A 25839-nucleotide genomic window follows, 5' to 3' on the forward strand; every position below is an offset into this window, starting at 1 on the left:
CGCAATGTCCCTTTTATGGACAGGTGCCCAAAACTGAACAGCATATTCCAGGTGAGGCCGTACCAATGCTTTATAAAGGGGGAGTATTATGTCCCTGTCCCTTGAGTCCATGCCTCTTTTGATACATGACAATATCCTGCCGGCTTTGGAAGCAGCAGCCTGACATTGCATGCTATTCTGTAGTCTGTGATCTACAAGTACACCCAGATCCTTCTCTACCAGTGACTCTGCCAGTTTAATCCCCCCTAAGACATACGATGCATGCAGGTTATTAGTACCCAGATGCATAACTTTACATTTATCCACATTGAACCTCATTTGCCAAGTGGATGCCCAGACACTTAGTCTATCCAAGTCATCTTGTAATCTATACACCTCCTCTATAGACTGTACCGTGCTACAAAGCTTGGTGTCATCTGCAAAGATAGAAACAGAGCTGTTAATACCAACCTCTATATCATTGATAAATAAATTAAACAACAGCGGGCCCAGTACTGAACCTTGGGGTACACCACTAATAACCGGGGACCAATCAGAGTACGAATCATTGACCACCACTCTCTGGGTACGATCCATGATCCAGTGTTCAATCCAGTTACAAACTAAAATTTCCAAACCCAAAGACCTTAACTTACCTGTCAGACGTCTATGAGGGACAGTATCAAATGCTTTAGCAAAATCCAGAAACACTATATCCACAGCCATTCCTCTGTCAAGGCTTCTACTCACCTCTTCATAAAAGCAAATTAGATTGGTTTGACAACTTCTATCCTTAGTAAACCCATGCTGGCTATCACTTATAATACAATCATCCCCTATGTATTCCTGTATGTAATCCCTTATAAGTCCTTCAAACAATTTACCCACAATGCACGTTAAACTTACCGGTCTATAGTTTCCTGGGAAAGACCTAGAGCCCTTTTTGAAGATTGGCACCACATTCGCCTTGCGCCAGTCCCTTGGCACAATACCAGACACCAGAGAATCTCTAAATATCATGAACAGGGGTACAGATATTACTGAACTTACCTCTCTAAGAACTCTTGGGTGTAGTCCATCCGGTCCTGGGGATTTGCTTACATTTATATCACTTAACTTACCTTGTACCATCTCTACATTAAGCCAGTTCAGTACATTACATGATGTGTTACCAGCACTGACCTGGCCAATGTCAGCTCCTTCTTCCATAGTGTATACTGAACTAAAGAACCCATTCAGTAGCTCCGCCTTCTCTTGATCGCCTGTGACAACCTCCCCATTGTCATTATTAAGGGGTCCTACATGCTCTGTCCTTGGTTTTTTTGCATTTATATATCTAAAAAAATATTTAGGATTAGTTTTGCTTTCTTTGGCCACCTGTCTCTCTCGTTTTGAATTTTTGCTGTTTTTATTACATTTTTACAGATTTTATTAAGCTCTTTGTACTGTTTAAATGTTATAGCTGACCCATCAGATTTGTATTTTTTGAAGGCTATTTTTTTGTTGTTTATTGCTCTTTTAACATCATGTGTCAGCCATGTAGGATTTAGTTTTAATCGTTTATATTTGTTCCCCTTTGGTATATATTTAGCTGTATAGTTATTTAGAGTTGATTTAAAGATGTCCCATTTACCTTCTGTATCAGTATTTGAGAACACCTCCCCCCAGTCTATGTCCTGTAGTGCAGCCCTCAGCCCAGGGAAATTTGCCTTTTTAAAGTTATATGTTTTTGCCTTCCCCGCCTGTCTTTGTTTTCTACATTTTAAGTCAAAAGTAACTATATTGTGGTCGCTATTACCAAGGTTTTCCCTCACAGTTACATTACCAACCAGCTCTGCGTTATTGGAAATGATCAGATCCAACAAGGCATCACTTCTTGTTGGGTCCTCCACAAACTGGCCCATAAAATTATCCTGCAATAAATTTAGGAATTTTCTCCCCTTTGTAGTTTTAGCCAACCCCGGACCCCAATCTATATCTAGATAGTTAAAATCTCCCATTATTACCACTGTACCTGCCCGGGCGGCCCTCTCTATTTGTTTATGAAGCCAAACTTCTATCTCTTCAGTGATATTAGGGGGTCTGTAGATTACCCCAAATATAATTTTTTCAGTATTTCCCTCCTTTTGTAATTCTACCCACAATGATTCCACCTCCTCAAAATCATCACACACTATGGCATCGTTCACACTGACTTTCATACCACTTCTTACATACAGACAGACTCCACCACCTTTTCTGTTCATTCACCTTTTCTGTTCATTCTATTGATCAATGGTTCCTATGAGAAACCATTGATCAATGTAAAAGATCAGTGTGTGCAGTGTTATAGCCCCCTATGGGAGCTATAACACTGCAAAAAAAAAGTTAATAAAGATCATTTAACCCCTTCCTTAAAAAGTTTGAATCACCCCCCTTTTCCCATTTAAAAAAAAAACTGTAAATAAAAATAAACATGTGGTATCGCCGCGTGCGGAAATGTCCGAATTATAAAAAAATATATTGTTAGTTAAACCGCACAGTCAATGGCGCAAAAAAATTACAAAGTCCAAAAATAGCGTGTTTTAGGTCACTTTTTATATCATGAAAAATGAATAAAAATTGATTAAAGTCCGATCAATACAAAAATGGTACCGCTAAAAACTTCAGATAACAGCGCAAAAAATGAGCCCTCATACCGCCCCATACGCGGAAAAATTAAAAAGTTATAGGGGTCAGAAGAGGACAATTTTAACCCCTTAAGGACACATGACGTTCTCATACGTCTCCATTTCCGAGTCCTTAAGGACACATGACGTATGAGAACGTCATGTGTTTTACCGGCCCCCCGCAACCATCTGGAGCGGAGCCGGTCCCCGATGCCTGCTGAAATCGTTCAGCAGGCATCGGGGCATATCGCCCAGGGGGGTCATTATGACCCCCCATGTCGGCGATGGCCGCAGATCGCTGGACAATTCAGTCCAGCGATCTGCGGCGGATTCCGGGTCAATCGGGTCTCCAGTGACCCGGTGACCCGGAATTATTGGCTGATCGGGGCCGTCAGAGACGGCCCCGATCAGCCAGAGCCAGCAGGGGTGAGGTGGCACTGGTGCCACCTCACGATCGCCCTGATTCGTCGGCCGGATTACCGGCCGACCAATCAGGGCGCCTGCTGCGGGTGTCACTCCCGCAACCCGCTCCGCCCCTCTTCCGGAGGACGTGAGCGGGTGCGGGACGTGCACCCCGGGTGCTGGGGACCCCGATCCCCGGCGCCCCTGTTGGGATCGGGGCCCCAGGAGCAGCTGCGGCGGCAGCGACGACGAGGGACTGACCTGTGCGGCGAGGATCGTTGGAGGTGAGTGACAGCCTCCTGCTGTTGCTTAGCAACAGCTCCCAGCATGCAAAAAGGGCATGCTGGGAGCTGTAGTTATGCAACAGCAGGAGGCAGACCACCACAACTCCCAGCATGCCCTTATGGGCATGCTGGGACTTGTAGTTTTGCAACAGCTGGAGGCACATTCTTTCTATGGAAAAGTGTACCTTCAGCTGTTGTGTAACTACAACTCCCAGCTTGCACAATCAGCTAAAGTGCATGCTGGGAGTTGTAGTGGTGCATCTGGTGGTTGCATAACTACAACTCCCAGCATGCCCGTTGGCTGTCGGTGACTGCTGAGAGTTGTAGTTTTGCAACAGCTGAAGGCACACTGAGTTAAGTAGTAAACCAGTGTGTCTCCAGCTGTTGCATAACTACAATCCCCAGCATCCCCAGCCAAAGTAGTATGCCTCCAGCTGTTGCATAACTACAAGACCCAGCATGCCCTTCCGCTGTCCGTACATGCTGGGGGTTGTAGCTTTTGCAACAGCTGAAGGCACACTGGTTGCAAAACACTGAGTTTGTTACCAAACTCGGTGTTTCACAACTAGTGTGCCTCCAGCTGTTGCAAAACTACAACTCCCAGCATGCACTGATAGACCGTACATGCTGGGAGTTGTAGTTTTGCAACAGCTGGATGTTCCCCCCCCCCCCCCAATGTGAACGTACAGGGTACACTCACATGGGCGGAGGATTACAGTTAGTATCCGGCTGCAAGTTTGAGGTGCGGCAAAATTTCTGCCGCAGCTCAAACTGCCAGCGAGAAACTACTGTGAACCCCCCGCCCGTGTGACTGTACCCTAAAAACACTACACTACACTAACACACAATAAAATAAAAAGTAAAAAACACTACATATACACATACCCCTACACAGCCCCCCTCCCCTCCCCAATAAAAATGAAAAACGTCTGGTACGCCACCGTTTCCAAAACGGAGCCTCCAGCGGTTGCAAAACTACAACTCCCAGCATGCACTGATAGACCGTACATGCTGGGAGTTGTAGTTTTGCAACAGCTGGATGTTCCCCCCCCCAATGTGAACGTACAGGGTACACTCACATGGGCGGAGGATTACAGTAAGTATCCGGCTGCAAGTTTGAGCTGCGTCAAATTTTCTGCCGTAGCTCAAACTGCCAGCGAGAAACTACTGTGAACCCCCGCCCGTGTGACTGTACCCTAAAAACACTACACTAACACAAAATAAAATAAAAAGTAAAAAACACTACATATACACATACCCCTACACAGCCCCCCTCCCCTCCCCAATAAAAATGAAAAACGTCTGGTACGCCACTGTTTCCAAAACGGAGCCTCCAGCTGTTGCAAAACAACTACTCCCAGTATTGCCAGATAGCCGTTGACTGTCCAGGCATGCTGGGAGTTTTACAACAGCTGGAGGCACCCTGTTTGGGAATCACTGGCGTAGAATACCCCTATGTCCACCCCTATGCAATCCTTAATTTAGGCCTCAAATGCGCATGGCGCTCTCACTTTGGAGCCCTGTCGTATTTCAAGGAAAAAGTTTAGGGCCACATATGGGGTATCGCCGTACTCGGGAGAAATTGGGCTTCAAATTTTGGGGGGTATTTTCTGCTATTACCCTTTTTAAAATTGTAAAAATTTTGGGAAACCAAGCATTTTAGGTAAAAAAAATATATATTTTTTTACATATGCAAAAGTCGTGAAACACCTGTAGGGTATTAAGGTTCACATTACCCCTTGTTACGTTCCCCGAGGGGTCTAGTTTCCAAAATGGTATGCCATGTGTTTTTTTTTTTGCTGTTCAGGCACCATAGGGGCTTCCTAAATGCGGCATGCCCCCAGAGCAAAATTTGCTTTCAAAAAGCCAAATGTGACTCCTTCTCTTCTGAGACCTGTAGTGCACCAGCAGAGCACTTTTCACCCCCATGCGAGGTGTTTTCTGTATCGGGAGAAATTGGGCTTCAAATTTTGGGGGGTATTTTCTGCTATTACCCTTTTTAAAAATGTAAAATTTTTGGGAAACCAAGCATTTTAGATAAAAAAAAATATATATTTTTTTTACATATGCAAAAGTCGTGAATCACCTGTAGGGTATTAAGGTTCACTTTACCCCTTGTTACGTTCCCTGAGGGGTCTAGTTTCCAAAATGGTATGCCATGTGTTTTTTTTTTTTTTGCTGTCCTGGCACCATAGGGGCTTCCTAAATGCGGCATGCCCCCCAAAAACCATTTGTCGCTCCATTCTTTTCTGAGCCCTCTACTGCGCCCGCCGAACAATTAACATAGACATATGAGGTATGTGCTTACTCGAGAGAAATTGGGTTTCAAATACAAGTAAAAATTTTCTCCTTTTTATCCCTTGCAAAAATTCAAAAATTGGGTATACAAGAACATGCGAGTGTAAAAAATGAAGATTTTGAATTTTCTCCTTCACTTTGCTGCTATTCCTGTGAAACACCTAAAGGGTTAATACACTTACGGAATGTTTTTTTGAATACTTTAGGGGGTGTAGTTTTTATAATGGGGTCTTTTATGGGGTATTTCTAATATGAAGACCCTTCAAATCCACTTCAAAACTGAACTGGTCCCTGAAAAATAGTGAGTTTGAAAATTTTGTGAAAAATTTCAAAATTGCTACTGAACTTTGAAGCCCTCTGGTGTCTTCGAAAAGTAAAAACTCATAAATTTTATGATGCAAACATAAAGTAGACATATTGCATATGTGAACCCAAAAAAAATATATTTTGAATATCCATTTTCCTTACAAGCAGAGAGCTTCAAAGTTAGAAAAATGCAAAATTTTAATTTTTTTCATCAAATTTTGGGATTTTTAACCAAGAAAGGATGCAAGTTACCATAAAATTTTACCACTAAGTTAAAGTAGAATATGTCACGAAAAAACAATCTCGGAATCAGAATGATAACTAAAAGTATTCCAGAGTTATTAATGTTTAAAGTGACAGTGGTCAGAATTGCAAAAAACGCTCCGGTCCTTAAGGTATAAAATGGCCTGGTCCTTAAGGGGTTAAACGTATAAATTTTACTGCATGTAGTTATGATTTTTTTTTTCCAGAAGTACAAATAATCAAACCTATATAAGTAGCGTATCATTTTAATCGTATGGACCTAAAGAATAAAGAGAAGGTATCATTTTTACCAAAAAATGTACTGCGTAGAAACGGAATCCCCCAAAAATGTAAAAAAAAAAAACAGTTTTTCTTCACTTTTGTCGCACAATTATATATTTTTTCCGTTTCGTCGTAGATTTTTTGGTAAAATAACTGATGTCATTACAAAGTAGAATTGGTGGCCCAATAAAATAAGCCATCATATGGATTTTTAGGTGCAAAAGTTATGATTTTTTTTTTAATTTTTTTTTTTTAAAGGTAAGGAGGAAAAAATGTAAGTGTAAAAAAAAAATGGAAAACCCCTGGTCCTTAAGGGTTTAAATGAATAGCATGCGGCAGGGATACAGCAGCGGACGGTTTTAAAACGTCCCTGCTAGAAACGGTAGCCATATGCCCAAAACATAACATGACTGCACCCTAAGTCCGACCAGAAATGAGCGTCAGGATTAGACTATAGCTAAGGTTCAATTTGCAGTACATATAGAAGCGGGGTATTTTTTTCTTGTGCCCATATGATGCACACTCACCAACACTGGTCCATCAGCACCCTGTTACAGCCCAGCTGCATCTATTCATTACTATACTTTGGTCATGTGATAACCAGTGGTATCCACTGAAATGGAAGCAGCTAGTTCCTACCCAGTAGAAGGACCCTTGTAACATTAGAACACCATGTGACTGCTGTCCTATTGCTGGATAGCAACTAGATTTCTCACTATGAGCCATTTAGTTTTAATCCCTGTAAAGAGGTTAGAGTTTAAGTTTAGATGGAGGTTTTAAAGGGGTTATCCACCATTAGGTGATTTTAGTACGTACCTGGCAGACAGTAATGGACATGCTTAGGAAGGATCTGCGCTTGTCTTGAGGGTAAATGGCTATATTTTGAGATTACCATAAAGCTGTGGCTAGCTTTTTGTGAACTGGTATTTCCTGTTTGTTTTCCTCTTTTGCCTACAAATCCCATAATTCCATTTCCCTCCCTCCCACACATCAGCCACCCCACCCATTGAAACATAAATGAGCTGCATCCATTAAAAAGACCTGTGGTTTTCAATCAGGGTGCCTACAGCTGTTGCAGATTGATCTCTCTCCCACCAAGCGATCCCTCCACCCATTGAAGCAGACAGGCTCCGTGTCATCAGCTGACTAGTGAGGTCAGGTCTCGGCCGCATTGCAACCTGGGAAAAATCACAGTCATTTTGTATGCTGGTAAAAATAAATTGTGGGGTGAAAATCACAGAAGAATTGTGAGAAAACCATCACACACAGGTACAGACACTATACAGGGTGGGCCATTTATATGGATACACCTTAATAAAATGGGAATGGTTGGAGATATTAACTTCCTGTTTGTGGCACATTAGTATATGTGAGGGGGGGAAACTTTTCAAGACGGATGGTGGCCATTTTGAAGTAAGGCATTTTGAATCCAACTTTTGTTTGTTCAATAGGAAGAGGGTCATGTGACACATCAAACTTATTGGGAATTTCACAAGAAAAACAATGATGTGCTTGGTTTTAACGTAAGTTTATTCTTTCATGAGTTATTTACAAGTTTCTGACCACTTATAAAATGTGTGCAATGTGCTGCCCATTGTGTTGGATTGTCAATGCAACCCTCTTCTCCCACTCTTCACACACTGATAGCAACACCGCAGGAGAAATGCTAGCACAGGCTTCCAGTATCCATAGTTTCAAGTGCTGCACATCTTGTATCTTCACAGCATAGACACTTGCCTTCAGATTACCATAAAGATAAAAGTCTTGGGGGCCGTTCAACTGGCCAACGACGACCAATCCACTTTCCAGGAAACGTTTCATCTAGAATGCTCGGACCTGACACCCATAATGTGGTGGTGCACCATCTTGCTGGAAAAACTCAGGGAACGTGCCAGCTTCAGTGCATAAAGAGGGAAACACATCATCATGTAGCCATTTCGCATATCCAGTGGCCTTGAGGTTTCCATTGATGAAGAATGGCTCCACTATCTTTGTACCCCATATACCCCACCATACCATAAATTTTTGTGTTCCAACAGTCTTGGAGGGATCTATCCAATGTGGGTTAGTGTTAGACCAATAGCGGTGGTTTTGTTTGTTAACTTCACCATTCACATAAAAGTTTGCCTCATCACTGAACAAAATCTTCTGCGTAAACTGAGGGTCCTGTTCCAATTTTTGTTTTGCCCATTCTGCAAATTCAGTGCGCCGATCTGGGTCATCCTCGTTGAGATGCTGCAGTAGCTGGAGTTTGTAAGGGTGCCATTTGTGAGTAGCTAATATCTGCCGAAGGGATGTTTGACTAATGCCACTCTCCAGTCACATGCGGCGAGTGCTACGCTGTGGGCTCTTGCTGAATGAAGCTAGGACAGCCACTGATGTTTCTTCATTAGTGACAGATTTCATGCGTCCACATTTTGGCAAATCCAACACTGAAGCAGTTTCACAAAACTTAGCAAGCAGTTTGCTAACTGTAGCATGGGAGATGGGTGGTCTCGTAGGGTGTCTTGCATTGAAATCTGTTGCAATGACCTGGTTACTGCGTTCACCAGACATCAACACAATTTCTATCCGCTCCTCGCGTGTTAACCTCGACGACATGTCACTGGCTGTAAACAAAGAGAAACTTGTAAATAACTCATGAAAGAATAAAGCTACCGTATATACTCGAGTATAAGCCGACCCGAGTATAAGCCGAGACCCCTAATTTCAACCCAAAATCCCAGGAAAAGTTATTGACTCGAGTATAAGCCTAGGGTGGGAAATACCTCATCCCCCCCTGTCATCATCCAGACCCGTCATTAACATCCTCATCATCCCCTTGTCATCGTCCCACACATCCCCCCTTCATCATCCCCTTGTCATCATCCCCTTGTCATCATCCCACACATCCCCTTATCATCCCACACATCCCCCCTTCATCATCCCCTTGTCATCATCCCACACATCCCCCCTTCATCATCCCCTTGTCATCATCCCACACATCCCCTTATCCCACACATCCCCCCTTCATCATCCCCTTGTCATCATCCCACACATCCCCCCTTCATCATCCCCTTGTCATCATCCCACACATCCCCTTATCATCCCACACATCCCCCCTTCATCATCCCCTTGTAATCATCCCTCCCACCCCCCCTTCATCATCCCCACCCCCCTTCATCATCCCCACACCCCCCCCCCCCCCTTCATCATCCTCTTCTCATCATTCGCCCTCAGTGGTCTTCAACCTGCGGACCTCCAGAGGTTTCAAAACTACAACTCCCAGCAAGCCCGGGCAGCCATCGGCTGTCCGGGCTTGCTGGGAGTTGTAGTTTTGAAACCTCCGGAGGTCCGCAGGTTGAAGACCACTGCGGCCTTCAACATGCGGACCTCCAGAGGTTTCAAAACTACAACTCCCAGCAAGCCCGGGCAGCCATCGGCTGTCTGGGCTTGCTGGGAGTTGTAGTTTTGAAACCTCCGGAGGTCCGCAGGTTGAAGACCACTGCGGCCTTCAACATCATCCAGCCCCCTCTCACCCCCTTTAGTTCTGAGTACTCACCTCCGCTCGGCGCTGGTCCGGTCCTGCAGGGCTGTCCGGTAAGGAGGTGGTCCGGTGAGGAGGTGGTCCGGGCTGCTATCTTCACCGGGGACGCCTCTTCTCCGCGCTTCCGGCCCGGAATAGAGCCGTTGCCTTGACAACGACGTATCTGCGTCGTTGTCAAGGCAACGTGACTATTCTGAGGCCGGGCCCGAAGCGCTTAGAAGAGGCCTCCCCGGTGAAGATAGCAGCCCGGACCACCTCCTCACCGGACCACCTCCTTACCGGACAGCCCTGCAGGACCGGACCAGCGCCGAGCGGAGGTGAGTACTCAGAACTAAAGGGGGTGAGAGGGGGCTGGATGATGTTGAAGGCCGCAGTGGTCTTCAACCTGCGGACCTCCGGAGGTTTCAAAACTACAACTCCCAGCAAGCCCGGACAGCCGATGGCTGCCCGGGCTTGCTGGGAGTTGTAGTTTTGAAACCTCTGGAAGTCCGCAGGTTGAAGACCACTGCGGGTGGGGGAGTTCACTCGAGTATAAGCCGAGGGGGGTGTTTTCAGCACGAAAAATCGTGCTGAAAAACTCGGCTTATACTCGAGTATATACGGTACATTAAAACCAACCACATCCTTGTTTTTCTTGAGAAACTCCCAATATGTTTGATGTGTCACATCATGACCCTGTTCCTATTGAAAAAAAAAAAGTTGGATTCAAAATGGCCGACTTCAAAATGGCCACCATGGTCACCACCCATCTTGAAAAGTTTCCCCCCTCACATATACTAATGTGCCACAAACATGAAGTTAATATCACCAACCATTCCCATTTTATTAAGGTGTATCCATATAAATGGCCCACCCTGTATTATGAGCAACACTAACTTTACAGCCTCTGTAGCATAATCAAATAAAAAAAAATCCTGGAATACCCCTTTTAAGGTCTTTTAACTAAATAGGAGCTAAATTTCATTGATACGCCTAGTTCCTATTCCTGTGAAAGAGTTCGGGTAAACTCACGCTTACACAATCTCACACTGCAGAATTTTCGCAAGTGAATTATGTTGCTGCCCTTTGTCTTCAGTGGGTCTGCTGCAGATTTTATGTACATTTGAAATAGAGATATAAAGGTCTTTGACTAGATTGGAAATATATTTCTCACTGGGACCTATTTCCAATCCTTCAACAGGACATGGCTTGGAACTAGCTTTCTCAGAGAGTTGGATAGTTTCAATCTATATACAGGACCTGACTAGAGATGAGCGAACTTACAGTAAATTCGATTCGTCACAAACTTCTCGGCTCGGCAGTTGAGGTCTTTTCCTGCGTAAATTAGTTCAGCTTTCAGGTGCTCCCGTGGGCTGCAAAAGGTGGATACAGTCCTAGGAGACTCTTTCCTAGGAATGTATCCACCTTTTCCAGCCCACCGGAGCACCTGAAGGCTGAACTAATTTACGCAGGATAAGTCATCAACTGCCGAGCCGAGAAGTTCGTGACAAATCGAATTTACTGTAAGTTCGCTCATCTCAAGCCCATCGTCTGTTTTATATATACATACACACACACTGCTAAAAAATAAAGGGAACACTAAGATAAAACATCCTAGATCTGAATGAACTAATCGTATGAAATACTTTCGTCTTTACATAGTTGAATGTGCTGACAAAAAAAATCACACAAAAATTATCAATGGAAATCAAATTTATCAACCCATGGAGGTCTGGATATGGAGTCACACTCCAAATCAAAGGGGAAAACCACACTACAGGCTGATCCAACTTTGATGTAATGTCCTTTTAAAATAAGTCAAAATGAAGCTCAGTAGCTTGTGTGTGTCCTCCACATGCCCGTATGACTTCCCTACAATGCCTGGGCATGCTCCTGATGAGTTGGCATCCGCCAACTCCTCGACAATCTGTGGCGCAACATGGCGTTGTTGGATGGAACGAGACATGATGTCCCAGATGTGCTCAATCGGATTCAGGTCTGGGGAACGGGCGGGCCAGTCCATAGCATCAATGTCTTCCTCTTGCTGACGCACTCCAGCCACATGTGGTCTAGCATTGTCTTGCATTAGGAGGGCCAACTGCACCAGCATATGGTCTCACAAGGGGTTTGAGGATGTCATCTCGGTACCCAATGGCAGCCAGGCAATCTCTGGCAAGCACATGGAGGGCTGTGCGGCCCCCAAAGAAATGCCACCCCACATCATTACTGACCCACCGCCAAACTGGTCATGCTGGAGGATGTTGCAGGTAGCAGAACGTTCTCCACGGCGTCTCCAGCCACGTCTGTAGCATGTGCTCAGTGTGAAGCTGCTTTAATCTGTGAAGAGCACAGGGTGCCAGTGGCAAATTTGCCAATCTTGGTGTTCTCTAGCAAATGCTAAATGTCCTGCATGGTGTTGGGCTGTAAGTTCAACCCCCACCTGTGGACGTCGGGCCCTCATACCACCCTCATGGAGTCTGTTTCTGACCGTTTGAGTGGACACATTCACATTTCTGGCCTGCTGGAGGTCATTTTGCAGGGCTCTGGCAGTGCTCCTCCTGGCACAAAGGCAGAGGTAGTGGTCCAGGATTGTTGCCCTCCTACGGCCTCCTCCACGTCTCCTGATGTACTGGCCTGTCTCCTGGTAGCGCCTCCATGCTCTGGACACTACCCTGACAGACACAGCAAACCTTCTTGCCACAGCTCGCATTGATGTGCCATCCTGGATGAGCTGCACTACCTGAGCCACTTGTGTGGGTTGTAGACTCCGTCTCATGCTACCACTAGAGTGAAAGCACGATCAGCATTAGAAAGTGACCAAAACGTCAGCCAGGAAGCATAGGAACTGATAAGTGGTATGTGGTCACCACCTGCAGAATCACTCCTTTATTGGGGTGTCTTGCTAATTACCTATAATTTCCACCTGTTGTCTGTTCCATTTGCACAACAGCATGTGAAGTTGATTGATCAGTGTTGCTTCCTGAGTGGACAGTGTGATTTCACAGAAGTGTGATTGACTTGGAGTTACATTGAATGTTTTTCCGTTTTTGCACTTTCGTTTTTTTCCTCCTTAACTTTTAAAAATCATAACTCTTTCAATTTTGCACCTAAAAATACATATGATGGCTTATTTATATCTATGGCGAAATGGGGAAAAAAATCATTGTGTGACAAAATTGAAGAGAAAAAATGCAATTTTGTAACTTTTGGGGGCTTCCGTTTCTACACAGTACATTTTTCGGTAAAAAAAAAATGACACCTTATCTTTATTCTGTAGGTCCATACGATTAAAATGATACCATACTTATATAGGTTTGATTTTGTCGTACTTCTGGAAAAATCATAACTACATGCAGGAAAATTTTATGTTTAAAATTATCATCTTCTGACCCCTATAACTTTTTTATTCTGTGTATGGGGCAGCATGAGGGCTCATTTTTTGCGCCATGATCTGAAGTTTTTAGCGGTACCATTTTTGAATTGATTGGACTTTTTTGATAGCTTTTAATTTTTTACCAAAAATATGCTATTTAGGAATTTTTTTGCGCGTACTTCATTGACAGTGCGGTTTAATTAACAATATATTTTTATAATTCGGAAATTTCTGCACGCGGCGATACCACATATGTTTGTTTTTTTATTTACTGTTTGTTTTTGTTTTTTTAAAAAGGGGGTGATTCAGACTTTTATTAGGGAAGGGGTTAAATGATCTTCACTTTTTTTTTTTATTTTTTATTTTTTTTTTTGCAGTGTTATAGAACACTGCACACACTGATCTTTTACATTGATCAATGGTTTATCCCATTAATCAATGATTATGCCGCTTGACTGGTCGTGCCTGGATCTCAGGCACTGAGCAGTCAGTCAGCGATCGGACAGCGCGGAGGAAGGTAGGGGACCCTCCTGCTGTCCAACGGCTGTTCGGGATGCCGCAATTTCGCCGCGGCTATCCCGAACAGCCCACTGAGCTAGCCGGGAGCAGTTACTTTCATTTTAGATGCAGCATTCAACTTTGAATGCCCTGTCTAAAGGGTTAATGGCGTGCAGCACCGCTATTAGCCACCAGGCCGGGCTCGCTATGACGGAAGGAAGTGGGCGGAGGGCGTACAGGTTAACCCCTTAAGCACCGGGGGTTTTTCCGTTTTTGCATCTTCGTTTTTTGCTCCTTGCCTTTTAAAAAATCATAACTCTTTCAATTTTTCACCTAAAAATCCATATTATGGCTTTTTTTTTGCGCCACCAATTCTACTTTGTAATGACGTCAGTCATTGTGCCCAAAAATCTACGGTGAAACGGAAAAAAAAATCATTCTGCGACAAAATTGAAAAACAAACGCTGTTTTGTTTCTTTTGGGGGCTTCCGTTTCTACGTAGTACATTTTTCGGTAAAAATGACACCTTATCTTTATTCTGTAGGTCCATACGGTTAAAATGATACCCTACTTATATAGGTTTGATTTTGTCGTACTTCTGGAAAAAAATCATAACTTCATGCAGGAAAATTAATAAGTTTCATTTTTGCATTGATAGGACTTATTGATCGCTTTTTATTCATTTTTTCATGATATAAAAAGTGACCAAAAATGCACTATTTTGGACTTTGGAATTTTTTTTGCACGCACGCCATTGACCGTGCGGTTTAATTAACTATATATTTTTATAATGCGGACATTTCCGCACGCGGCGATACCACATGTTTATTTTTATTTATACATTTTTTTTTATTTTTTTTTATGGGAAAAGGGGGGTGATTCAAACTTTTAATAGGGAAGGGGTTAAATAATATTTATTCACTTTTTTTCACTTTTTTTTTTTTTGCAGTGTTATAGCTCCCATAGGGACCTATAACACTGCACACACTGATCTTTATCATTGATCACTGGTTTCTCATAAGAAACCAGTGATCGATGATTCTGCCGCTTGACTGCTCATGCCTGGATCTCAGGCGCTGAGCAGTCATTCGGCAATCGGACAGCGAGGAGGCAGGTAGGGGCCCTCCCGCTGTCCTGTAAGCTGTTCAGGATGCCGCGATTTCGCCGTGGCTATCCCAAACAGCCCACTGAGCTAACCGGCATGCTTTCGGTTTCACTTTAGACGCGGTGTTCAACTTTGAACGCCGCATCTAAAGGGTTAATAGCGCGCGGCACAGCGATCAGTGCCGCGCGCTATTAGCCACGGGTCCCGGCATGCCATGTCCCCACGTTATAGATCGGGAGTGGACACATGACGTTCCAGTACGTCATGTGTCCTTAAGGGGTTAAGTGTTCCCTTTATATTTTTTTTGACCAGTGTGTGTGTGTGTGTGTGTGTGTGTATGCAGATAATATAATTATTATTTTTTTTTAATTAGGATAAATAGAAGTTTATCCCATTCATGCTTAAAGGACAACTGTAGTGGAACACTTTTATATATTCCCGTGCCCGAGCCTCAAAAATAAACAAAATAAACTTGTACATAACTTCCTACATGCCCCCGTTGGTCCGGCACAGGCCTCACGGTCCGGCAGTGCTAACCTCCTTCCACTTCCTGGGGACGGGGACGCCGCAGAGATGTCGGCGTATCACCGGCCGAAGCGATGTCCCACCCCGGACGGTGATAGGCTGAGCCCACTGTCATTTAAGAAGCCGGCCAGAGCTCCTTACATGATAGTGGGCTCAGCCTATCACCGTCCGGAAGTGGAAGGAGGTTAGCACTGCCGGATCGTGAGGCCTGTGCCGGACCAACGGGGGCATGTAGGAAGTTATGTACAAGTTTATTTTGTTTTTTGAGGCCCGGGCATATATAAATGTGTACCACTACAGTTGTCCTTTAAATACTTCCACATGCCTTAGAAGTTCTTTGGGAAAGAGGTTGTCTTATTTAGGCAAGGCCTTTAACCATTATTTACTACTGTTTTTTGGATTGTTGGTTTAAAATGCTTTGTATTTTATAGCTCTGTTTTATCTTTTAGACTCCACGACAGTTCAGATGGTCAATTGATCAGCTCGCAGCAATAAACCCTGTTGACATTGACCCTGAGGACGTTCATCGACAAGCCTTGTATTTAAGCCATGCCAAGTAAGCTGTTAAAGTGCTGAACAATAAAATGGCAGACCAGTTGCTATTCTTGCTTACCTAACATCCATCTCCTAGAAGTATTAAAGGGTGAATTTTAAGTATGGCCAATTCTGGTACACTGTTGTGACTTTAATGGTCTATGCACACGTACAGTATTCTGTGCATATTTGATGCACGGGATTTTCTGCTGCAGATTTCAATGTCAACTGAACACAGCTTGAAATCCTGATCATTAAATCTGTGCAGAATACTGTACATGTGAATAGACCCTAAAGGTGTTTGCCAACACGGATAACTTATCCCCTATCTGAAAGGATCATGGTTGGGGAAGGGTGTGGCAGTCTGACAGCTGGAACCCCATGATCTCAAATGGGACTCCTGAAGATGTGTAGAGTACAGGGAGAGTAAAAGAGTGGCAAGAATCATGGGTTGTCAATCTGCATCTGGGACACTTGGGTTTACGAGTCAGAATCCTTAATATACCGTATTTTTCACCGTATAAGACGCACTTTTTCTTCCCCAAAACTGGGGGGGAAAAGTCGGTGCGTCTTATACGGCGAATACACCCCTATCGCGGCGGTCCCTGCGGCCATCAACGGCTGGGACCCACGGCTAATACAGGACATCACCGATCGCGGTGATGCCCTGTATTAACCCTTCAGATGCGGCGATCAAAGCTGACCCCCACGTATGAAGGGAAAGTGACACTAACCCGGCTGTTCAGTCGAGCTGTTCGGGACCGCCGCAATTTCACCGCGGCGGTCCGAACAGCCCGACTGAATAGCCGGGTTAGTGCTTACAGGACACCGGGGGGGACCTTACCTGCCTCCTCGGTGTCTTCTCCGTTCAGGGATCCCCTGTATGCCGGCGCTCTCCTTCCTCGTCATCACGTCGGCGGCTGCGTGAGTAACGACGTGATGGCGGCGACAGAGAGCAAGGATGGCCGGCCGGCAGCAGAGATGTTCCGGAGCGACAGCGATGGAGCGACATCCAGGGCAGCGGTGACTGGTCCGGAGCGGCGGGACACGCAAGTATTACCTCCTATGCAGTGGTCTTCCAATCTGCGGACCTCCAGATGTTGCAAAACTACAACTCCCAGCATGTCCGAACAGCCAACGGCTGTCCGGGCATGCTGGGAATTGTAGTTTTGCAACATCTGGAGGTCCGCAGGTTGAAGACCCCTATTGGGTTCAAAATTATTTTTTAGATTTTGCACCTATAAATTGGGTGCGTCTTATACGCCGGTGCGTCCTATAGGACGAAAAATACGGTAGTTCTATTGCAATCACTTAAATTCGTTAAAACCTGTTGTAAAAAAAGTAAAACTTTATATAATGTAGATAATTCTATATGTATATTTGTAATATACATTGATTAAATTTGTATATTTGTGGGTGAAAAAAAAAAATACTGTCCCTGCAGCTATTACTTGTGTGTCTCTGTGAGGAGTCCAAATACATGAAGTGTAGGCGGAACAAGCAGGGCTCTGTGCAGGCTCCTGCTTGTCAATCATCCTGATGTGTGAGCCCATAGCATGTCACAGGGCCCCCTGCTTGTCCTCGCTGCACAGGGCCCCCTGCTTGTCCTCCCACACTTCCTGTATTTGATCTCCTCACAGAGACACAGGCAGGGACAAATATACACATTTTTTTTTTAACCAATGTATATTACAAATATACATATAATGGCATCATCTGCATTATATAAATTTTTTTTTGTATATGACAGGTACACTTTAATGCTGCCAAAATATTTCTATGATGCACCGTTTTTATCCTGGCATGACTTGCCTTCATTGTGTATAGATAATCTGTAAAACAGGGTAAGCCTTAATTAGAGATGAGCGAAGTTACAGTGATTCGCTTCGTCACAAACTTCTCGGCTCGGCAGTTGCTGGAGGCTCTCCTAGGACTGTATCCACCTTTTCCAGCCCACCGTAGCACCTGAAAGCTGAACTAATTTATGCAGGCTAAAGTCAGCAACTGACGAGCCGAGAAGTTCGTGAGGAATCGAATCACTGTAGCTTCGCTCATCTCTACCTGTAATACTCTTAATAAGGTTGTACCATTCTGACTTAGATTATGATTTTTTTTTTTTTTAGGCTAGACAAAGAAATAGAAGAGAGAAGACAAAAGGCTATTGAAGAGGTAACTAGTTGAAATGTACATTTAGATGGAACAAACACTCTTATCCCAGTAGACTATTTCTATTATTTACATGGCTGATGATGATTATTTCCTTCTATGGTTTTAGTTTTTCACCAAAAGGACAATTGTTCCATCGCCATGGACACAACATGAAGGAAAGCAAGCTGCTCAGTTTCATTCCACAAAATGTAAGCTTTCTTACAAGCGGAGTATTGTTTGATGCATCACAAGTTAAAAGGATAAAGTGGAGCTTTAGATTGTGAAGTACTGGAATTGCCTAAATAAAGTCTAATTCATATTTTCCCCTCTGCAGATTCTGTTCTTAGCAGTCTGTATATGTATTGGTAGACACAGGTTGATGTACAAGGGTCTAGAAAGTCCCCACATTCAATTTAACTGTCACTTTAAAATGTTTGTATGTCATACAGATGTGTGAAAGGTTTTGATTGGTCAGGATCTGGTTGTTGGATAGATGAGCTTTATAGAATTACTGTAGAGCATGTCTTTTGCAAGAGCAGCAAGTCGGGGAGTGAAGCGGATCTGAACACTCAAACCATGACCGATTAAAAATTTGTGAAGGATAGGGGATAAGTTATAGATCGCGGGGAGTCCGACCGCTGGACCCCCCCTCCATCGCCGTGTTATCCCCAGAAGGAAGTCACGGCAGACACACCCCCTCCATGTATCTCTATGGGATACATGGAGGTGTTGGCTGTCGCCTCATGCTGTAAAGGAGATTGCGTGGGGTCCCAGCGGTTGGACCCGCTGCAATCTATAACTTATCCCCTATCCTTCTGATAGGGGATAAGTTATATTGCACTACTGTTCTCCTTTAAAATACAATGTTAATTAAACTGCACAGTAAAGTGCGTAAACATAAAATACCAAAGCCCAGAATTGTGCATTTTTGGTCACTTCATATAGCAGGAAAAAAATCCATAAAAAGTGATCAAAAAGTCCATTAAAAACAAAAGTGGTACCATTAAAAACTACAGATCACAGCGCAAAAATTGAGCCCTCAAGGGGTCAGAATGGGACAATTTTAAGCCTACTAATTTTCTTACAAAAAGTGTTATATATATATATATATATTTTATTTTCACTAGCAAAATAAAACAAAACCTGTAAATTTAATCTTTATTCTGTATGGGCCTACAGAATGAATAAATGTCATTTTACCGAAAAGTGCGACCCCCCCCCACCCCCCCCCCCCCTAAAAGTTGCATAATGCGTTTTGTTTTCAAATTTTGCCCCACAAATAATTTTTTTTTTTTGGCTTCACCATACATTTTGTGGTAAAACAAGTGATGTTCCACACACAGCAAGCGCACTAGATGAAAAATGTCTGAAACATTGGAAGAGTTATGGATTTTAAAAGATGAGGAGGAAAATATGAGAATGCTTAATTTGCTGCGTCATTACGGGGTTAAACAGTAGGGTTTTTCTTTATCCATCTTCCATTTGTAATTATTTTTAAATTTTATTTTCTGATTCAATGTTAATTACATTTATTGTGTTTTGTAGGTGTTGATATAAATGAGTCTCCTCTTGCAAGAGAGCAAGTTGTAACCCCTGGGAAAAGTACAGGTAATCAGGATATGTATCTCAGCAGACTATGGCCCTGATTTACTGAAGCAAATGCACCACATTTTGTGTTGGACGTATTTTTTTTGTCTTTCTGCACTTTGCTTGACAAGTGGGCATGGCTTAGAAAGAGTCAATTGTTTGATGCAAAGGGGAAAAAGCATGTGAGCATGGTCTATTCCCATGAAGATAAATAGGTCTAAACTGATGCACTATATGAAACGAAATATGCTTAGACTAGGGCTGCACAATATGGAGAAAATGTGCGATTGCGATTATGGGTCTAAATATTGTGATTTCGATATGAGATGCGATAGCATGAATAAATGGTGAAACCCCCCCCCCCCCCCCCCATTTCATGTCCAATCTCCTCCATTTTACAACTATCCACTCATTTGATGCCCACCACCATTTCACATCTCCTCCATTTTATTTCATTCCCCCCCCCCCCCCGTCTCATTCTCCCCTCGTGGTCACATTCTTCTTCTCCCATCACATAATCACATATTCCCCCTTATCTCATCTCACCCGTCCCTCCGTCACATTCCCCCATCACATTCTCTCTCCCCCCCCCCCCCTTGTCACATTCTCTCTTCCCCCCCTCCCCCCCTTGTCACATTCTCTCTCCCCCCCTTGTCACATTCTCTCTCCCCCCCTTGTCACATTCTCTCTCCCCCCCCCCCCTTGTCACATTCTCTCTCCCCTCCCCCCCCCCCCCCCCATTTCACATCTACCTATTAGAAATGGTGTGGATCTGGAGAAGCAGCTTGCAGGTACAGAGCCTAGGCTTTTCCCACTCCCCTTTGCACATAGCACATGCTAAGCCCCACACTATTTTTTCTTTAATTTGTCCTGATCTAGCTTTTTTTAGAGACAGAATTTCCCTGACATAAGGCAGTAGTCAGCAGACTGCAGGGAAGGTGAGATGCCTGGTGCTCAAGACTTTAGAGTTGTTTTTCAGGGGGAAGGAGTAATTTCTGGTAAATTGTTGTTTACAAATTTTTTTGTAACCGCATAAAAAGTTGTTTGAAACAGCGACAATTTATGGGTAATTAGGAGATCGAAAAATAAAACATTTGTATATATTTTCTAATTGTATTTTATTTTTATTTGTTTTATGTAGTTGCATGCCAAACACAGTTATCATTACCAGCTGACTTTGACATTGAAAAAGTTCTAGGTAAGTAAGTTGTAAATAGATGTGTGCGTAAAGGGAACTTATTACATTTTCAGCCACTAACCCTCCACCCCAAAAAAGCCTTTTTACACAGGGCAATTTTTGTCTAATGCCCCATGTAAATCATGGCTTGTGCAGCCCAGGCCGTACAATTATTGAAGCTGTGTAAAAGGCTCCTTAAACAAACACTGATTTGCTCGACCGACGTTCACATTGGGCATAGGTCTACCCTACATCAGTATTATATGTACATTAAAAAGAACTATGTACATGCACTAATGCACGCAATCTCAGTGCCACTGCATCACTCTGCACAAATGTTCTGAAACTTCCGACCGTCCTGACTTTGTCTCCAGGCAGTTTTCTTCCTTCATCATTGCTTCGTGATTAACAGCTATTGCACAATGTGGTAATTTTTTGATCATTAGGAACTGCCTGTTTCTCTATCGGTTCCATTGGGGGACACAGACCGTGGGTGTATGCTGCTGTCTCTAGAGGTGTGACACTATGGTAATAAAAAGTTGGCTCCTCCCAGCAGGATATACCCGCCTTCAGGCTCTGAGGTAATCAGTTTAAGCTTGGTGTCTAAGGAGGTGGATGTGTCTGGTTTGCTCCAGACCAGGTCTTCTGTTTTTTGTTTTCCTAGTATAGGACGTGTTAGTTTTTTTATTCCTTTTTCTTTTCTGTTTTCAGGTGGGGACTCAGGGACTGCGGTTCGCCGTTTCCCCATTGCGAGTAAGGGGGCACAGACATTGCGTATATGCGCTGTTACCCCCCCCCTCGCCAACGGCCAGCGCCTGGGTGGTACCTCATGGGTCCCCCTATGTCTCTGCTCGCCTCGCTCGCGCTATAGCAGCTAGGCGTGATGCAGGGACCATAAGCTGGCTGAAGACTCCATTAGGTAAGTTTTTCTGACTGAGGTAAGTACTTTTCCCCCTTTTCTCCATAGGTACGGAGCTCGCAACCTCTGGAGACCCCCCTGTTTTTAGCCCACCTTCAGTTTATGGGCTGGTTTATACAGGGGCTGCATTTTTTTTTATTGCGGGAGCAGTGGCACCTAAGGGGGCATGTAGGGCATGTGTTTTGGGGCTCTTTACTATGGTGTGTGTGTGTGTGGTGGGGTGTGTGTGTGGTTCTACTACCCCAGCTCCTTATTGAGTCTGTCAGCCGCGGCGCTGTTTGGGGCCGGGCGCTCTCAGCGCCGGCTTACTTTAGTTTTCTCTCAAAGCCTTTTTTGCGGCAGACAGCCGTGGCGCTGCTACGAGCCGGGCGCTTCAGCGCCGGCTTACTTTCACTTTTGCCGGCGTTTAGGCTGCCGGCCCTATTCCCCCGAGCGCTATGCGGACTAGACATGGCGCTCAGGACAAGGAGCGGGCGCCATGACGGTTCTTCTTCGGCAGTCTGTAGCTCTGCCCACTGGACTGGAGCTCTCAGGGGCGCGAAGCAGCATCCAATCAGCGCAGTGGGCACGATTTTTCTATGTGAAGGGGCCTGTTACCGTGTGCCTTGCTTCTGGCACGCCCCTCCCTTCCTATTGGCTGGCCTATTCAGTATCTCTGACTGCAGGAGCGGGTTTTCTCTGCAGCTAACAGGGGACGCAGTCTAGGGGAGAAAGTTCATGGGACAGGTCTCCTCTCTATGGCTATGCCTACCTCCTTGTGTCATTATTTCCGGGCCATCATCGGTACCTCCACTTTGCAGTTCCAGAAGGGTACTTTCAATTTGTAGTCCTCCCCCTTGGTCTAGCCTTGGGTCTTTACAAAATCCTGGCACCAGTGATGGGCCTGTTACGGTCAAGGGGAATCTCTGTGACACCTACCTGACGACCTTCTCATCAGGCTCCAACCGGAGCCCAGACTCTGGAGAATCTGGACGTCACTCTCCACACTCTGACTCGCTTTGGTTGGATGATCAACCGGGACAAGTCAGTCCTTTGTCCTACCCAGTCTCTAACCTTTCCGGACTTTGTTCACAGCCTCTGCCCGAATTGGTCTTCCGGGACAGACGTCTGGCGCTCCGGTCGGGGTCCGCTCCCTTCGGTCCCAGGTATCGGTCTCCATCCGTACTTGTATGGAGGTCCTGGGTCGGATGGTGGCAACTATGGAGGCCATACCCTTTGCCCAGTTTCATTACCGCCCCCCTTCATCTGGCGATTCTCTCTCGATGGGACAGGTCTCCTCATATCCATCGATCGTCAGATTGTTCTCCTCGCAGGGTCCGTCAGTCTTTGTTCTGGGGTCTCTGCTCCCTTCTTCTCCTCCAAAGGCGGTCGTTTCTTCCCCTTCTCTGGCAGGTGGTTACAACGGATGGCAGCCTGTCGGGCTGAGGTGGCATGTTCCGGGATTGGACGGTTCAGGGACTCTGGTCTCCCCTGGAGACCCTTCTTCCGATAAACATATTGGAATTGCGGGCGATTCTTCTTTTCTTATTCATTGGGAGTTCCGTCTTCAGCCCCGTCCTGTCCGCGTTCTGTCAGATAACGCCACATCCGTGGCGTACATAAATCGACAGGACGGCTCGGCAGCCATGGCCGAGGTGACAAAGATTCTCACTTGGACGGGGAACAAGGTTCCGGCCATCTCCGCGATTCACATTCCGGGAGTGCTCCACTGGAAGGGGACTTACTCAGTCGGTCCTCACCCAACCCCGGCGAGTGGTCCCTTCATCCGGAGGTCTTCGTGCAGCTCTGCGACCTCTGGGGCATTCCTCTTCGCGTTCCGGCTCAATCGCTTGATCCCTCCGTTGATGTCAAAGTCCCAGGACCCTCAGGATCTGCCGTGGATGCCCTAGTGGTTTCTTGGGCGGGGTTCCCTCCTCTTCCGCTCCTTCCCAGGGTGCTGAGGAAGATCAAAGCAGAGGATGTCCCCCGCCATTCTGGTAGCTCCAGATTGGCCCCGAAGGTACACCGACGTAGTCAGGCTTCTGGACGGACACTTCCCTGCGCCTTACTCTCCGCCCGGACCTACTCGCTCAGGGTCCTCTTTGCCACCCCATTTTACAGTCTCTACATTCGACAGCGTGGCGGTTGAGACTGTGGTTCAGAGGGCCGCGGGTTCTCTTTCCAGTCATTCACACCTTGCTCAAGGCTCGTAAGCCCTCCTCCGCAAGAATTTACCAACGTTCTTGGCGGTCTTATCTTCGTTGGTGTGCGGCTCAGGCTTCTCTCCAGGATCCTTCTCGGTTTCCCGTCTTCTCTCCTTTTTGCAGTCGGGGTTGGAACTGGGGTTGTCTCTCAGTTCCCTTAAAGGTCAGGTTTCGGCCTTGCTATTCTTTTCCAGCGGCCTCTGGCTTCTAATTCTCATGTCCGGACCTTCCTTCAAGGAGTAGCGCACGCTGTTCCTCCTTATCGGTCCTCCTCTCCCCCTTGGGACTTGAAATTGGTTCTGAGTGCCCTCCAGGGTGCACCCTTGGAGCCCCTTAGAGAGGTGTCTCTCCGCCTCCTTTCTTGGAAAGTGGCGTTTCTTGTGGCTATCACCTCCATCGGAGGGTGTCTGAACTGGGCAGCTCTTTCCTGCCGTTCTCCGATTCTGGTGATCCATCAGGACAAGGTCGTTTTCTGGCCAGATCCTTCCTTTTTGCCCAAGGTGGTCTCGGCCTTTCATCTCAATGAGGACATTGTTCCCCCGTCCTTTTGTCCTGCTCCCTCTCATCCTAAGGAGCACCTACTACACAAGCTGGATGTAGTCCTGGCTGTCCGAGCTTATCCTTCCATCTCTCTTAATTTCGTCAGTGTGATTCCTTTTTTGTCTTTATGGAAGGTCGTCGCAAGGGACAACCTGCTTCCAAGGCCACCATTTCTAGGTGGATTCGGTCCGCTGTTTCGGAAGCCTATCGCTGCAAGGGGAGGATTCCTCCTTTCAAGGTTGTGGCTCATTCCACTCATTCTGTCGGGGCATCTCTGGGTTCTCCAGAATAGAGCCTCGGCCTAGCAGATTTGCAGGCGGCTACCTGGTTGTCTTTGCACACTTTCTCGAGGTTTTACCGAGTTCATACTTTCGCATCAGCTGATGCTAGTCTGGGGCGTAAAGTGTTGCAGGCGGCAGTGGATCGGCCGTCTGCCTGATTACTTATCTGTCCACCCAAGGGACTGCTTTGGTACGTCCCACGGTCTGTGTCCCCCAATGGAGCCGATAGAGAAAAGGAGATTTTTTAACACTTACCGTAAAATCTTTCTCGAAGGATCCATTGGGGGACACAGCTCCTGCCCTTTTTTGGGATTTTTCCTTTTGGTTCTCTGTCCGAGGGTGTGTTCAGTTAAGTTTTTTTCTTCTGCTTCTCGAACAGTTTTGGGTCTTCTTGACCTGATGTTCACCTCCTATTGCTCTAGAGCTTAAACTAATTACCTCAGAGCCTGAAGGCGGGTATATCCTGCTGGGAGGAGCTGACTTTTTTTATTACCATAGTGTCACACCTCCTAGAGACAGCAAGCTACACCCACGGTCTGTGTCCCCCAATGGATCCTTCGAGAGAGAGATTTTACGGTAAGTGTTAATCTCCTTTTTTTTTTTTTTTTTTTTTTTTTTTTTTTTGCTCTGTTTTTAGTCAATAGATCCATTCCCTGTGATATAAGTTCTGGAACAACTTTTCTTACAGCTCTGTGTTGTCACTGACCTGCTAACTCTTACTAGAAATATATTAATAAAGTGCCAACTGTGTGTCAGTTGGTGGATGTCCCTACGCTGGCACAGTCAGCTCTTATTGGATAGCTGGACAATGTAGGGACATACAAATGCAGTTTTTACCAATGTGCTCATACATTTAAAAAAGTTAATAAAGCAACGCACAGCTTTAAGAAAAGATGTTTCATGGGAAATGCAGGTATTCACTAAAAGACAGGCCAGGAAAGGCCACAAGTCCCCATCCAAATAGATTTCATGAACACTTTTATTTTTTATTTTTTTAAAGATATATTAAATATCTGTGTGTG

At 45.1% G+C, this 25839-nt stretch overlaps 1 protein-coding gene across 1 annotated transcript in view; it reads left to right on the forward strand.

Annotated features, from left to right (window-relative positions):
• Positions 1-25839, forward strand: part of BORA (BORA aurora kinase A activator) — a 39928-nt gene that overhangs the window by 3853 nt on the left and 10236 nt on the right. Inside the window, 5 exon segments of the mRNA XM_056555500.1 lie at positions 15898-16004; positions 18106-18151; positions 18258-18339; positions 19676-19738; positions 20859-20915. Of these exon segments, the coding sequence (XP_056411475.1) occupies positions 15898-16004; positions 18106-18151; positions 18258-18339; positions 19676-19738; positions 20859-20915 (355 nt within the window).

Source organism: Hyla sarda, chromosome 2 (genome assembly GCF_029499605.1).
Source record: "Hyla sarda isolate aHylSar1 chromosome 2, aHylSar1.hap1, whole genome shotgun sequence".
Lineage (NCBI taxonomy): Eukaryota > Metazoa > Chordata > Amphibia > Anura > Hylidae > Hyla > Hyla sarda.